We start from the raw sequence: 15106 nt of genomic DNA, 5'->3' as shown, positions 1-15106 counted from the left end.
TACAAAAAGGGTAATATATTATATTGGCTCAATTCCAATCTCAAATTTGTGAAGACTACAGTTTTGTATTTGGCCTCATTAGGTCTGGCAAAGGAAAATATCTTATGCAGTTAAAACAAGAGGACACACAAGGGGAGTAACTGAGGACTGAAGAGGACTGTGCTGAATTCTAAACAAAAGCATTTACAAGGCAGAAGCTGAGTGAACTGTGCTATGGCCTGGTTTAGTCTCTGCCACATCACTGTCAAAATACTGACAACAGAAAACAAACAGGATCGAGATAATTTTAAATTCTGTTCTTTTGGGTCCACAGGTTAAAACAATGTACATGGTCAGACTCATAAAAACAGTATTCTTGTGTATCAAAGACAGAAGTATTTTAATATATGCAACACTGTACAAACCAAGGTCCATTTTATTCTCCATTCACAATTTCTGTTAGGCTACTTTGTCCTGAACAAATCATATAAAAAAAAGAGAGCAACTTAAAACACTTTTCTTCCAAAAAGTCAAATGTACACATGGAAAATGGACAGAATATTATGGATTGTTTGAGTGAAATGAAAATGTGTAAAAGTGGACCATTGCAAGAGTTTTGAAAAATAAGCAAGAAAATGCAGTCAATTGGATCAGTGAGCTCCAGTGAACTCCCTTCTGCCACACAGTGACAATTATTTTAGGTTGTTGTAAGTACACTGTAAGAATATGGAGACTCAAAGTGCATGATAAGTTGAACAGAGTGACAGAGAGATAGGAGGTTCAGTTGATGGACAGAGAAGTAGACAGGGACAGTGTTTCACGCAGCAGACCGCCGGCGAATGACGAATGCCCCTCTCTGCAGCTGTCCCAGGTAGATCCTCATCTTTGTGCTGTCACTCGTCTTTCTCACCCAGATCTACAAAGTGAAGACAGAGGAGCCTCTCAAAATTATGATTCACAAGCAGAGATAGAGATCTGCTGCTGATCACTAGAGCTCCTGGACCATCAGTACAGCCTGTCAGAGAAACTCACCTCATTGGTCCCCACGGAGCTGATCACACAGCTGATCTTTGTGTTGTCCTTCGACTCCAGGTAGATGGCCTGGCTCTTGTGGTACCTAAAAATGGTAAAACATTTCTTCAATATTAAAAAAAAGTACAGTTTAGATTTGCATAACCAATCCAAAGCTTATTTTAAAAAAGAAATGTATGCAAGGTTTGTGTCTACAAATATAGAGGTAAACATGTTGAAATAAATATATAAAAATAGCTTTTACTGATAACATAATGCAGAGTGATTCTTAATTACAAAAACATTGGACATAATGTTCCATTTATTTATGTTACAATTAAGGGTTTTGTTCACAAGATGATTATCTAAATCAATAAGCAGAGTGAGCCTCATATGATTCTCTTGTTAGGATTGCTAGTTTCAATGGTGAATCCAGTTGTTTTAAAGCTGAAAGGACTCTCTCTGATCTGAATCTTCACTATCTAAACCCCAGCACCTTCAGCCAATCTTAAACTAGTGCTACTGCAGCCTCTGCAGCTCAGTGACTTATTGTGGAAGTGAGTGCTATAAAGATTTTTGACTTGAGAACGCAATTATTATGCAGTCCTAGAAGCAAAATGTCTTTTGAAGAATGTGGCAATGCTGTCCTCTAGTGGTGAATTGTATCAATGCAGGTGCCTCACCATCTTTTGTCATAGTAGAGTTTGCCTTCTTCGATACGGGCTTCATAACGTTGGGAAGGGTTGTCCATGGGTGCTGAGGGGATGTGCTCTGGAGATGATGGGGAAACTGAAAACAGGAAAGCCAAAGTTAAATACAGAGTGGAGTTTGTGAATGAAAGAGTAAATATGACAGCAAACTTACTTGGCCGCTTTGGTGACTTTAACTGTCAAGAGTAGGGGGGAAATAAAAAAAAATAATTTGAAAAATCTGTGTTTACCTTTGTTTTAAGATTGCATTGCCCAAATAAGATGGTTACCTTATTCAGTGTTCTTAGATCCTCCATTATCTGATCATCTGTTAATAAATAATTTAACTGCGGTAAGAAGAATTGAGGAAAACATGCTGTAACAACAAATGTAATCAATCCAGAGATTAGACAACGTTCAGACAAAAAAAAAAGATTAGTCCTCATGGGGCCTATAATTAATGATGATGTCATACTCAGATGGGAAGAGAGAGTCTCTCCATTGATTAAATGGTATTTTAATCAGCGAAGAGACTCAGTGGAGACCTTCCTGTATTACCACATGACATCACAAGGTTGAACAGTGTTTTCTGTTTGCGAGAACTCCTAAATATGCAGGGTTTATGTGTTAAACTTGTGTGAATTAAACTAAACAACTCCAGGTATGTTTCTGATAAAGAAACAGCATCATAACATAGATCTGAAAATAGTGTAATATGGGGCTTTTGAAGTGTTTATGATAAAGATATCAGGTGCTGGTTTCCTCCGTTTGTCTGGTATCGGTACAGGATCATTGGGTCGTCTCCGCAACTTACGAGTCATGATTGGCTTTACCTCCATGGAGTCTGCTCACAGAAAAAGAAAAGATTAAGTTAAAAGATTAAAGCATTGCTAAAAAATATTTAGATCTTAAATAAATCTTAATCTAAATCCCAAATATGGGTGCCATTCATAGTCCCGTCAAATAGAACAATAATCCCCCTATTTAGCGGACCAGCCCTTGAAAGTGGCTCATTATTGTTTCCAGTTCTTACCGCCTGTCAGCTCCATTGTTAATTTCTCATTCTCAATCATTTTTTTCTTCTCCTCCAGCTCAGCGATTAAGTTTTCCTTCAGTTCAACCTTTTTATCGTCAAACTCCTTCACAGCGGCCTTCTTTTCTTTTATGTAATTCCTCTCCACCTGCTCTGTCTGCACGAGGCAAAAGCACTGATTGAATTGAGGCATTTCACATAAAAAACAACAATAATTGGTGAAAAGATTAATGGATTTACCTCAAGTTGAAGAAATAGGTCTGAAAAGAAATTAGCGAAAAAATTTAATTTATTAAAATGAGCTGAGTATCCAAAAATTATGAAGTAGTTCAAGTCACTTGCCTGCATTTCTGAGTCGTTCCTTGTATTGCTGGTCTAGCTTCTTCATTCTCTTCTGATATTCCTGAAGTGTACCTGTCAAATGTAATCAGTGATTTGTATTATTATTTCAGTATTATTCCATGCCCTTGTTACATCTGCATATAAATGCAATTCTTACAGCTTAATATTTCAGAAACGTTCTTTGATTTGAAAAAAAGGAAAAGCCATTTAAGTTGTAAATAAGTTATTGTAATTATATTACTCAATTTAAATATTTTTAGTGAGTCTACAACTCTCTAATCACATAAACCTACTGCACGTCAATGATAGATAAATAAACTTTACCTTCTTGCAATTGTTGTAACTGTCTTTTCAGAGAGGCTAGTTTGTCCTGGTACATTCTACAAAAAAGAAACAAAAGAACACATTCAATAAATGTTTTCAAGACCTAATAATAAAGAACAGTTCAAATAAGCACTTACTGCTCTTTAATTTCAACGAAGTCATCTTCATCGTGCTTTGCAAGGTCTGTTTCACTGGCATCTTCTGTGTCTGGAAAACCAAATACAGTGCCATATGTTAACTTGACACCTGCCTCCATTACATTACATGTCCAAAAACAAAACTGTTCTTTCCCCCAGCATGAATATGCCCTCATCAGAACACGCCCAAACTGATCCAGGACGTGCGTGGCACCACACAAACAATGGTGCACAAAGCGTTTATCAAGGTTTTAGACAAAAGAAGGGTAAGTGGAATTTATAATGGCACTTCTAATGTAATACAAGACAGGCAACAGTGACATTGTGACCAAGCGAGTAAAAAGCACCGGTACGAGCCGTCTGCTTTACACAGGCTAACTTTAATTCAGCGGGATGCGCAGACATACAGTGACAGTACGCAGTCTAAAACACTAAGGGAGACTTTATACAAGCGCCAGTCCAATGCGATGTTGCCTTAAATGCCTGACACCAGGGAATGGGCCCAGTAAGTTAAGCTGACACAGCAGCTTTCATTTTCGGTTAGCATTGGTGAGCTAGCCCTATTTAGCTCAGCCACAGTTCACAAAGTAATTCGAAATGATCTCGCATAATTTGCCAGAACATGCCAAAATGCAACAGAAATCAAGCCATTAGCCAAGAGGAAAGCATTGTCGCGAATAAAGCCAACCTTGAACTGCTGTCATGCTTAAGCTGTCCTCTTATCTGTGTGTCTCCTCCGTCCTCCTGTAACCCGTCCCGTCTCACCCACAGTGTGAAAAGGGCAGTGCAGTGGACACAGCTCCAGCTATCGCTCTCTGGGACCTGTCAAGGCTCGCATTGAGCTGATAGCTACGTTAGCTCAATGCTAGATAAAGCTCTATAGCATGGCACTGACAAAGTAATGGCCGTGCACTCCATTTGAGCGTAATTGTGTTGTTCTGTGATTTGATTCATAGGCGTAATAGATTGTGTGTGAATGATGACGGTTCACGCTTCAGCTACAGCGTGTTTACTTTGATTGTATGCTATTTAACAATGGGTCAGTCAGCTACACATAGGAACGAAGAAAACGCACATTTATAAATCATCACAGTCTTCACGTCAAAATTGTGCTACATTCGCACCTCAGCAAACGATTAAGCTGCAAATGTGGTGAATAATTTTGTGTTATTTCGCAATCCGCTAGCTAGCTTCCAATGTGTGGTGATTGTTGACGACTGTGTGAGCTATAACTGCACAGAAACAACAGCGAAATGTGCAGTTTGGCATTATATTGAAAACGGTCTTATCTTTTTAATCAAAGCACTAAATACAAATTATAAACGTTTTGCTAATTGAGACATTGATGATGCATTATTTTTTTCGATGCAAATAATAAAACAACATGTAACGCGCGGGCTGGACGCTTTTGGCCACTTCGTACGCACCTTCTTCTGAATCGCGTCCTCTGAAACTGCGATCGTCGTCTTCATCCACACTGTCGAGGTCTTCTTCATCGTTGTAATAGTCGACCATTGGTGATAACAAAGTTGAAGTCATTTCCACTTTGAAAACGTAAACACACAAAAAATAAACAATCGATTTGTGTTTTGCTCCTTGGAACAGCGCCTACAACTGCAAGGACCCCGCGTAGGATTTAGTCGGCTGTCAATATGCCTGTACAGAAAATGTCACCATGAACAGAATTCAGGCCGTATTTTGCACTTTATGCCATGTATTACGTGATAAGTTATTATTGTTAATAGTAGTAAACATTATGATTGAAACGCTCTTTTTGGCGTATCACAAATTTTTGATTGACTAATTTTTAAGTTGCAGTGTACAGCCAAATGTTGTCAACGCCATTTTTTTGTTTATTTTCTTTTTTCCTCAATAACCGAAGACAAAAGGCTTAGGATATTTAGTTCACTTGTTAAATTAGGAAAATTTCATACAAAAAGCAGTGCAGCACTATAGTTGAAACTCTTTAAATTGCCGGCAGATGGCAGCAAACACTAACTACATTTCTGTGCGCCCTGCGTATCGCGTGTGCGCGCCTTTACCGAAGTTGGTAAAAATTTGTAATACGTATGACTCCGGTTAGTGTATGCACTTAATAAGCTGAAAATACAGCTAACACAGACATATCATAGTATGGAAATAGGCTTATAGTTGTGTAATTCTAGACAAGCATGTGCATAAGGATATCTTCTAGATACAAACGCTTGCTCATTTTATTTTGAATGTGTAATGTAATTTTGCTACTGTAAAGTTTTGCGTGAGCCATATTAAGCCAATCCAGAGCAGTTGTAAACTTTATTTCCGCTGTGTGCTGCGCGCCTAGGGAGCTGTCAAACACGGGCTGCTCTGTCATTCAGGAAGTCCACACACCGACTGACAGCACTTACAAAGTCACACCGGCCTCGCTCCGCGGATAAATGATCACCAAGTGCGCGTGGTTTACAACAAGGAGTTTTTATTCACAAGGTAAGCGTATCCTCTGCGTTTTTCTCCTACTACTGGATTATATTAGCGTGTAGCTTAATGTTAGCTCTACAATGATGACACTTCCTCATGGATTCAAGACTGTGACACGAGCGAAATGTTGAGAAGAATTAAAATGTTGCACTTAAAGTAGGCAAAGCGCACTGCCGCATGTTTTTGACATTGTTTGCGGCTACTGCTCGGACTCGGAGGTAGTGAGTACAGAGCGCAGCGTCTGCTCCAGGTTTAAGTGCGTAGGTCTGTTTTTACCGATCTGAGCCAATTGTACGTTTCTTGATTGATGTCTTCTGCACCTGCTTTAATTTCACGCTTTAAATGTGATATTCTGATACGAAATTGAAGAAACCATCGCTTTGGCGTAGTCTTCAATGGGTGAGTACGATAATGAAAGGGTGACAGGTTGTTTACTTAGGATGTTAAGCCACTAATCGCCCTTTTAAACTCTTCTATTGTGGTATTTTGGCAATGTCACTCGTTGTGGGTAGCTGTGCGTAATTGCTTCCCGCCGTATTGACTATGGTTCCTTCCATCGTTGTCCTACATTGTTTTGATAGGATTTTACTATCATTCACTCACAGCAGCTCTGACGATGCAACATCCACTACACATGGAGCAGCCTGTACTACACACTATTTACTACGTCCTCTGACACGTATAGACAGGTACAACGTCGCCTCAGAAGCGTTGTATACTTTAGTTGCAGGGCTCATTGTGAATACTACTGGCTGTAAAATAAACATTGCGCAGTATTTGTTGAAGAAGCCATGCGTTTGGGGTTTTGATAAAGTGGAAATAATTCGTGCAAGCTGCTCTGTGACCCGTTTAACAACCAGCGTTCAAAGTAAATGTGGGCTAACGTGACGCACAAGACATGGCAGATGTAGATAGCAAGCTGAGCACTAAAACCCAGGCTGACCTAACATGATGTCATCTCTTGTGACTACAGCGCATGAGTGAGAGGCAGCACGCTGTTGTCCCCTTCACAGACTCTTTATGACAATAATAAGTGGCATTTCCCTTGAGTTTTTAGACAGATTTGCAACATAACCTGTTTAAAAGAAGGTTTAATTTGCAAACTTGTAGGCTGTCTTTATAGGCTTATTCCATGAAAGGGTCACTGTGTTAATACTGGATGAGGGCTAGGTAAACGATGTCAGTGATAACATTTGCTTACTGCTAAAACATATTTCTAGCTGTAAGTTATGCATTTGCAGAAGTTAAAATGACTTGAGGTAAAACAATTGTCACTGTCCTTTTTAACTGCCTTGATAACACCCATACCTGCATATTTAAAGGTGTACTATCACTTGCCACCTACCACCTTTGTCTCCATGGAGATGCTACTTATTTATCTGGAATGTTCCACTGAATGCCATTAAACATAGACCTTTTCGTAACACAGCTAGTTCCTGGTCAGATCTGTGGAGTGGCAACCCAGCTCACATTAATGCTTTTAGTTATTTTTGAACAATAAAAAATAGGATACTGTAAATTGAATCAATGCAAGATAGATATGTGTATAATGCCATACTGTGAAACATTCCAGGAAAAATTCCTTGAGGCAAGCAAGTGGCACTCCCTGGACCAGAACAGTTACATAGTGTAATTTTAATTGCTTTAATTGTTGTGTAAACATATTCCAGAATGACATGATGCCTGCCATCTTAATGACAGCAGCTTTATAGTTTCACAACACTGTTTAACAGAGCATGTAATCAATAATGTAATCTCACATTGCACTACTGACCTATTGTGTCTTCTCCAGTGCTGCTGCAATGTTGTGTCGAACCCATTCACTCTAGTCTGACTGACTCAGACATCCCATTGTCTGTGTACAGACAGCATTGACAGTGAAAAGCTGCCGTACAGTTCAAAGTGTTTAGCTGTAACATCGTAGTCTTTGAACATGCACTGGCATTATGGTTGGCTTTAGATTGTTTTGCCTTGAACTTTCTGAACATGATTGAAAACAAATCTATTTTATCATAGTTGAAGCACTCATTCTGAGATTATACTGCAAACAGCCTATGCCAGGAGCATCTATGAAGGCGTCTGTGTGACATTTATTGAGGTTTTTAAGGTTTCATGACTTTGCACTAATGTCTTTGAACCCTGCAGTTTGGGCTGTGCTGATAAGTGCACACTAACAGGACACATCAGCTGCTCCTGACAATGCTCCGATGTGACTGTAACAGATAGAGGGAGAATATGTGCGTTTGGGCTCAGACAAACTGATTCTACTGAGGAACTGGTGGTGTCCGCCTCAGGGATGGGACAGTATCGGCCATATTGAGTTATTGCAATATTAAAGGTCTCACAATACCATTATAGTTGTGGATGGTATACAGTTTATCTAATAGCGTAGCTCAAGGGTCTAAAATACAATGTGTTTCAGTGGCACAGAATAGCAGGGGAAAGCAGATCACGATTCTTTGCTTTGTTTTGGTGCAGCTAACACGGCCTGGCTAACCTGACTAAATTATTAAATCAGTTATTAAAGATGCACTATGCAACATTTCTGGTGGAGGGTCTGGCACCTGTTGGTCTCCGTGGAGATTTTATTGCTTTTTATTGTTGGCTGTAGCCACACATATTGCTCATCTTAAATGTATATGAAACTTTGGCAATTCTGCTGAGCCTGTTCTTGGAAATAGAAACATATTTGACCATAATTGTCAATTTACTTTTTTTAATGTTTAATACTCTCAATTCATAATTTTGTCTTCTTGGCAAGCATTTATTGGTAAAACTATTTATATTCCAGGAGTGCATTTGATTGATTACATAAGTATCTTGGCATCAAATTGGGTAAAGTTCCAAATTGGGCAATGACAGGTTTATTAAGTGTATAAGTATAACATGATAATTGTACTTTGTCCACTTCCGGGTCCAATGGAATTCAGGCCACATTCATTATGATGGAATTTAACCAGGGCTTTGTGAAATGCTGTATTAAAATTTGAAAGCTGTATGAAACCAATTAGGACTCTGTGGATTTTCTCTCAAGATAATTTTCAGACATTAATTATCAAATTATTTTTACCATTTTACTAGAAAGAGATGAACATAATATGACCCTGTTAGATTTGATAACATTACATCCTTATTACCCCTTCCATTATCTGATTTTTATGAAACTGTTTAACTGTCCCCTGCCCTTATGGCATTTGTTTCAGCTCAAAGGGTCAGTTACATGGTGGGGTGTTCTCTTGTAATGAGGTACTTTTGACCTGTTCTGGACTGATAAGGGTCCCTTGTGGTTTTTAGCTTCTCTCACTTAAATTACTGCAAGTTATGTCCAGAAAGAAACTGCTCCCCATTTCCATAGACGGCCTAGTAAAAAAAAACAACTCACATCTGCTCACTGTTAGCAATCAATCAACAAGCGCTATGACTTTATAGCTTCATATATACCTCATGTGAAATTTCCTTCTTTAATCTCACTTTTATAGACGCTCCCTAACCTAGTCTATCAGCAGCACATGCCCCATTAACCACAGGATGTAAAAGTTGTAGTAGTTGCCGAAAAGTTTTTCTCCAGAGGTAATGGTACTGCTGGCTTACCACAGATTGTCAAACTTTCTGTTGATTCATCAGTATACTTTCATAGATGTATGTTGTGTTGTTGTAAAGGGCTGTACCTTAAATAAACTTTGATATAATGGCCTGTATTGATGAAGCAGACTACTGTATCAATATATAATTTCCATTAATGTATTTGTACATTTCACATAATATATATTTAGCTCTGAACTTATAAGTGACTCTCAGAAATCACACATTTAATGGTTCTGGTAGGTTTGCAATATGTGGCATTGATATTGTGAGCCATACATATAGGATTCCTGTCAGTCACCTTGCATAATCGTGCTGTTGACTTAGATCGATAGACACTTTATTGAACACTTACACTGCATTTCTCAGTCACATTTGTGTCTCAGTCAAAGTTCTCACTGTAGTCTAACAGGAGGACTGGTCTGGTAAGGTCAGGTATATCCTGTGTCAGGGCAGTTTGAGGAAAGGAAGAGCCCTCAGGAAAAAAATTGTCCCTCCTCTGTGTCCTGCAGCCCGTGGCATTACAGCAGTGTCTGGGGGAATCCAGGAGACACAAGTGGAAAGCCTCTTCTAAGCCTCATTCTTTCTCCACTCTGTTGTTTCGGTTGGTGATGAAATGGACCATTTCCTCTGAGTATTTCCTTTGGAAGCTTTTCTGTTGTATTTGGTGTAAGAAGCCACATTTGGTGTAAAAAAAACAAAAAACAAACAAAAACAGCCTGTAGCATCTCATATGTCCATAGATAGCTCCATAGCTAGCCTCTTGCATGGCCTCCATGCAGCAGTCCCATATTTGTCCTTTGAACTGCACATGCTGCAGTTCTTAGTTTGTTAAAATCGTATGAGCAATTTTGAATCTTTTTGGTTTTTGAGCTCAGTTAAAAAGGCTCCTGCCCTCCATCTGGGATTATGACATCATATGTGACTGCTCAGTATCAAAATCCTTGCATCCATAAGACACCTGTTGAAATGTCTTCTGCTGACTAATCACCATGAGCAGGAGCTGCACTTCTGTACATGAATTTGCCTCCACTTGCACGTGATGGGATGGAGACTTTTGAAAAATACATTACAGAATAGTCAGTTTAGCCGGCAGTGCACAGTGTGGTGGTTTATGCCACAGTAGCAAAGCGCATCAAATATTAAAGCACTTCTGTCAGGCTCAATGTTCTGCAGTGATCTGGTTTAGCATGTCTAATATAGGAATGCTGTCTCAGATGACAAGGAGAATTATGCCTCCCCTCTCCCCCCTCTCCTCTTTTGCAGTAGCAGATGTGTTCATGCATACTGCTTTTAATGATGATTTCAAAGGACAGCTAAATCCTGCACTGCTAAGAGATCTTGTCTGCAGAAGCTAGCGCTGTAGTGAGCCACATAGTACAGATACTTGCTAATGTTGCTAATGGGATTAATTTGTATTAATCAGTTGCAACAGCACTTTATTTAATGACTTTGTTGTGGGGACTTTCTGTTTGGCCCAGTGTTCACAGTGGGTGCCTCCCAAAGCTTTCTTGTGGGCATAATTAAACCCCATTCAGTTTATGCAGTTGAATTCAATCCATTTCAAGGTTGAGTGTAATATCAGTCCACATCCTTTCAGATAGATGTTTGATAGATGCTTACTATGCAAATATTGTAATTCTTTGAGATATGTCCATTGGTATTTCATGTTTTATGACTTAAAATAAAGTATAATAGTAATTCAGACCTAACTCTTTGCGGTCAGTTCCATACCTGTCTGCAATTTACAAAACATGCAGAGGCATTTTAAACAGAAATTATCAAAAGGACTCTGGGGAAATTGCATGGACTTTCAAAACACAGAGGAGCTGTCATATGGTGTCAGTGTTTTTTGAGCTCTTCATAAGGAGACGGTGTAACTAAGAAAACCCACTCGAGTATGTTTTTGATGATAACTTAAAACTTAATAGCTCAATAGCTCAAAACTGTAAATTGTTTTTGGCTGAACTTGGGCCTCTCCATCCTTTTATCAGACTCTACATGACATCACTAGTTCATTTGATACTTCCACCATGACTTAAGTCGTTTCCTGTACAACACTGAGACATTGCAAAATATAAAACAGACTCAGTTGCGTACACCATTCTTTGCGCATTACATACGATTTCTCCACTTCCATTGTTTCCTTTTACCCTCTGTCATAAGAGAAACATTTTGGCCCCTCAGAGTGACTGGGTGTGGGAGGCAGTGGCTTGTACACGTTGATTACAGCCCTTCATTAGACGCCTTCAATCCGCTGGCCTTGGTGCAGCTGTGGTCATGAGTTGGCTCTGGTCTTCATCCCCCACCATGCTGTCTGTCTGCATCTGTCTGCAGTTCTACTTGAGTTCAGGTCATAATCATGGACAGTAGCAAAAATTAAAATCTCAATATTCGTGTTTTTTTTTTTTTTTGCATTGCCTTGTTTAGGTCAGTCACAATAACACATTTTGAAGCATGATATATTGCTACAGAGAAATATTGCAATAAACAAATAAAATTAAAGCTAATAAATAGTAGAATAAACCAAAAATTAGACATCAAAGTTATTTCTTTTACATTCTACAACTTAAATTGTATCATAGTACCGAAACATATCTAAAATCTCCCCAGTATTGCAAAGAAATTGTACACACAATAAATAATGAGCCCCCAAATTATTGTTCCAGCTTTCATATGTTCAGTCGATATATTATCGTGACAGGCCTAACCTTGTTAACGATTTTCAGACAGTATTTTAACAATGTACCAGGAATATGCTGCCTGTAAATGTTTGAGGTTCAAGGCAAGGACAAAACCTTAATAGACCATAAAATTACCCACAGAAGTGCAGAAATATCACTCTGGTTTTAGAGATTACACTGGATGTCAAGTCTGTGTTTGAGGTAATTTTAAATAGTTTTATTTATGGACTATATACTTATATATAGATATTCTAATATAAATGTCCTGTATTATGCAAAATTGGCTCTTTAAAACAATACCTCTTAAAAAAAACACCTGGAGTTGTGTTTTGTTTCATTCACACATGTTTGCGTAACCCTTTATTATATGTCTACATCTCCTGTTCAATACGATTGGCAATTCCATGGCTGCAATTCTCCAAATGATTCTAATGAAGAAAATGGAGTTTATAAAACAGACATGCGCCCCGTAGATCGGAAAATAACATAATACAGGTTTTCATTTCTCTTAAACAATTGTGATATTATCAATTTTTCGATATATTTTCCACCTCAAGTCTGCCAGGTTTTCTCCACTGATGGGGCTGAATCTGGAGAAGAGTGAGGAAGAGCCATCATCATCATCATCATCATCACCTCATGAGCAGAGCCAGGCTTGATGGGTGACTTGTCATATCTCAGCCCACCACCGCTACTCCAAGGCCCTGGGCTTAATTTAGCTCCGCAGGAAGCAGGAAAAGGCTTAGACAGGGTTATTTTTAGAACACCGTGTATGGCTGTAATAGAAGTGTTTAAAAATTGAACAGGTCGTGCCATAGGGCTTTGGTGTGTTTGGGGCACGTGGGAAACTCCAGTTTTCATCTCAGCTGAGTGGGAGCTGAATGTCAGTGCAGATTATGGTGATGGCAATGACACTGCTGGACGTGTGGTGAGGCAATGCACAGACTGTAGTGTCTACTGGGCTAAAGTATGATATATTCATACAGAAAATATCAAAATTAACCATAATATTGAAACTACCAAAGTTAAAACCTTGAAGCAGAATAATTACATAAAACCTTTTTTTAATGAACAATACCGTGAAAGTAGTTAGTATCTTAAATGAGTAGATGCTAATTATAATACCCTACTCTGCAGCTCAAAGGCAGTGTAAAAATATGAAACCCCTTTATTGTGTTGGAGCAATTATCATGAGAGGCCTATACAGTAAGTTGAGAGTTAACTTAATGCGTGTTTTTCTGCACATATTTTAGATCATGGGAATGCACAGATCCTGTCCCATCCCCCTGTCCCAAGAGCAGTCGGTCTGTTCCCAAACGCCTAATGCTGTGACTGGATGTGCTCCACGGGGTCAAGTGCAGATTTTCCTCTGATGAATCCGAGGGAGGTTTTATGTCCAAACGTCGAGCTTAACCTGACCTTTTGGACTGTTGCTTTTCTGTACGAGTCTCACAATATAACATTTTAGTGTGATTGTTGTGAGAGGAAACATTTCAATAATTACACTTACTGACAGTGACTTTAACAGCCAGATAAAAAGTATATGTTTTTGGAGTAAACTGAATTGAAATTTGGGGTTGCAATGATCTAATAAGATTCTGATACTATGGCCTAATATTACCTAATGCTTGTGCAAAGACTGAAAGCTTTTATTTCTTTAAAACAAAAATAAAACATGACAGAACTGATTGAAATGTGTTATGTTTTTTTTTTTTTTTTTTTTTTTTTTTTTATCTCACGTAACTACTGAACAACTTTGTATAAATAAAAGATTAAACATTATGAGACTATGGGCCAACTACAACCAGGAATATTGGCTGAATCAATGTTTTGATTATCCTAGTTTTTCGGTATTCTGTCTCCCGATAGCTGATCCCTATTATACACAGTAAGTGATTAACTAGTTAATCTTGACATCTCTTCACAACCCACAGGGACAATCCTAAGAGGGGCGTTGTATGCTTTTGTGCTTTTGTGATGTTTATTGTTCATTACATTGTGGCTTGGATGTAACTTGGAGACAACACCCCACCACCTCATTGCGTACTTTACTCCTCAACTTCCATATGAAGCTTCATATACACACTAGAACATATAATTTACAGATATTTGAGGGATGACTGTGTCCCAGAAGATTAAGGAGGAAACAGGATTCAAAGCTGAGTGCGGCCTGCATGACCCGTGTTCAATGATTGTTTCCTGGTTTGACACGGCGCCTCAGCAGATAGGGACTCCCATTGTAGAGCTGTCCAAGTCCCATTCAAGGAGCTGGACCAGGGCCAGGTCTGGAGCTTCATATGCACTGCCCTAATGCTCACAGACACACAGGCCTTTGTGGTTGTCATAATCATGAACTATGAACTATAGAACAATCACACGTTATCATTCACTCCTGCTCCAGATGGGTGACACGCTCAGCCCAATCACCCTATCCCTCTGAATCTAAAGCAGACTGTATTCTTTAGTAACAGTAACTCAGTATTTCTAAAAGGTCCTATATTACACAAAATTTACTTGAATTGAATTGAACTTTAAGCTATGTTATAATGGCGTTACCCCCACAAAAAAACATACCCAGAGTTGTGTTTTGTTTCATTCACACGTTTGAGTAATCATGCTTTAAGTCTGTCTGCATCGCTAAAACTCAAAATCCTCTGTTCCCTTGTGATGTCATGTAGTGATAGTTTTTAAGTTAACAGCTACATTTTCCCTTTTGTTCAGCAGAGATTGGCATTTTCTAGGCTTAAATTATCCAAATGATTCTAGTGAAGGTGTATGGAGTGGAGCACTTCCTGTTTTCTGTTTAAGAGGTGAACTCACCCTAAATATGCAGGGTTTATGTGTGAATGAAAACAAAAAGCAACTCCA

General features: G+C 38.8%; 2 protein-coding genes across 6 annotated transcripts in view; one reads left to right on the top strand and one right to left on the bottom strand.

Moving 5' to 3' along the window:
- Positions 1-281: 281 nt before the first annotated feature.
- suds3 (SDS3 homolog, SIN3A corepressor complex component) lies at positions 282-5145 on the bottom strand. Of its 3 annotated transcripts, none has more exons than XM_020919084.2 (12): positions 4943-5145; positions 3516-3585; positions 3379-3434; positions 3055-3126; positions 2953-2972; positions 2713-2869; positions 2428-2523; positions 1970-2031; positions 1855-1876; positions 1674-1779; positions 1012-1096; positions 282-895 (listed from the first exon to the last, which is right to left on the bottom strand). In XM_020919084.2, the coding sequence occupies exons 1-12, from the start codon at positions 5052-5054 to the stop codon at positions 797-799; spliced, it is 957 nt and encodes a 318-aa protein (XP_020774743.1). In that variant the 5' UTR covers positions 5055-5145; the 3' UTR covers positions 282-796. The 3 variants fall into 3 exon arrangements, with proteins under 3 accessions (XP_020774743.1, XP_020774744.1, XP_020774740.1); XM_020919085.2 differs by lacking the exon at positions 4943-5145 and adding an exon at positions 4204-4439; XM_020919081.2 differs by having other exon boundaries at positions 1674-1876.
- A 527-nt stretch (positions 5146-5672) lies between these two features.
- Positions 5673-15106, top strand: part of taok3a (TAO kinase 3a) — a 48838-nt gene continuing 39404 nt past the window's right edge. Inside the window, exon 1 of one of the 3 annotated variants that reach the window (XM_055161712.1) lies at positions 5673-5981. The gene's annotated coding sequence lies outside the window, so the exon portion shown is untranslated. Of the gene's footprint in view, positions 5982-6081; positions 6372-15106 lie in introns of those variants that run through there. The other 2 variants (XM_055161710.1, XM_055161711.1) reach the window with 2 other exon arrangements.

The sequence above is a fragment of the Boleophthalmus pectinirostris genome, unplaced genomic scaffold (assembly GCF_026225935.1).
Source record: "Boleophthalmus pectinirostris isolate CB_2022bp ecotype Guang Dong unplaced genomic scaffold, ASM2622593v1 HiC_scaffold_4, whole genome shotgun sequence".
Classification (NCBI taxonomy): domain Eukaryota; kingdom Metazoa; phylum Chordata; class Actinopteri; order Gobiiformes; family Gobiidae; genus Boleophthalmus; species Boleophthalmus pectinirostris.
The sequence above is the reverse complement of the archived record's forward strand: the minus strand, read 5'-3'. Positions and strand labels throughout refer to the sequence as shown.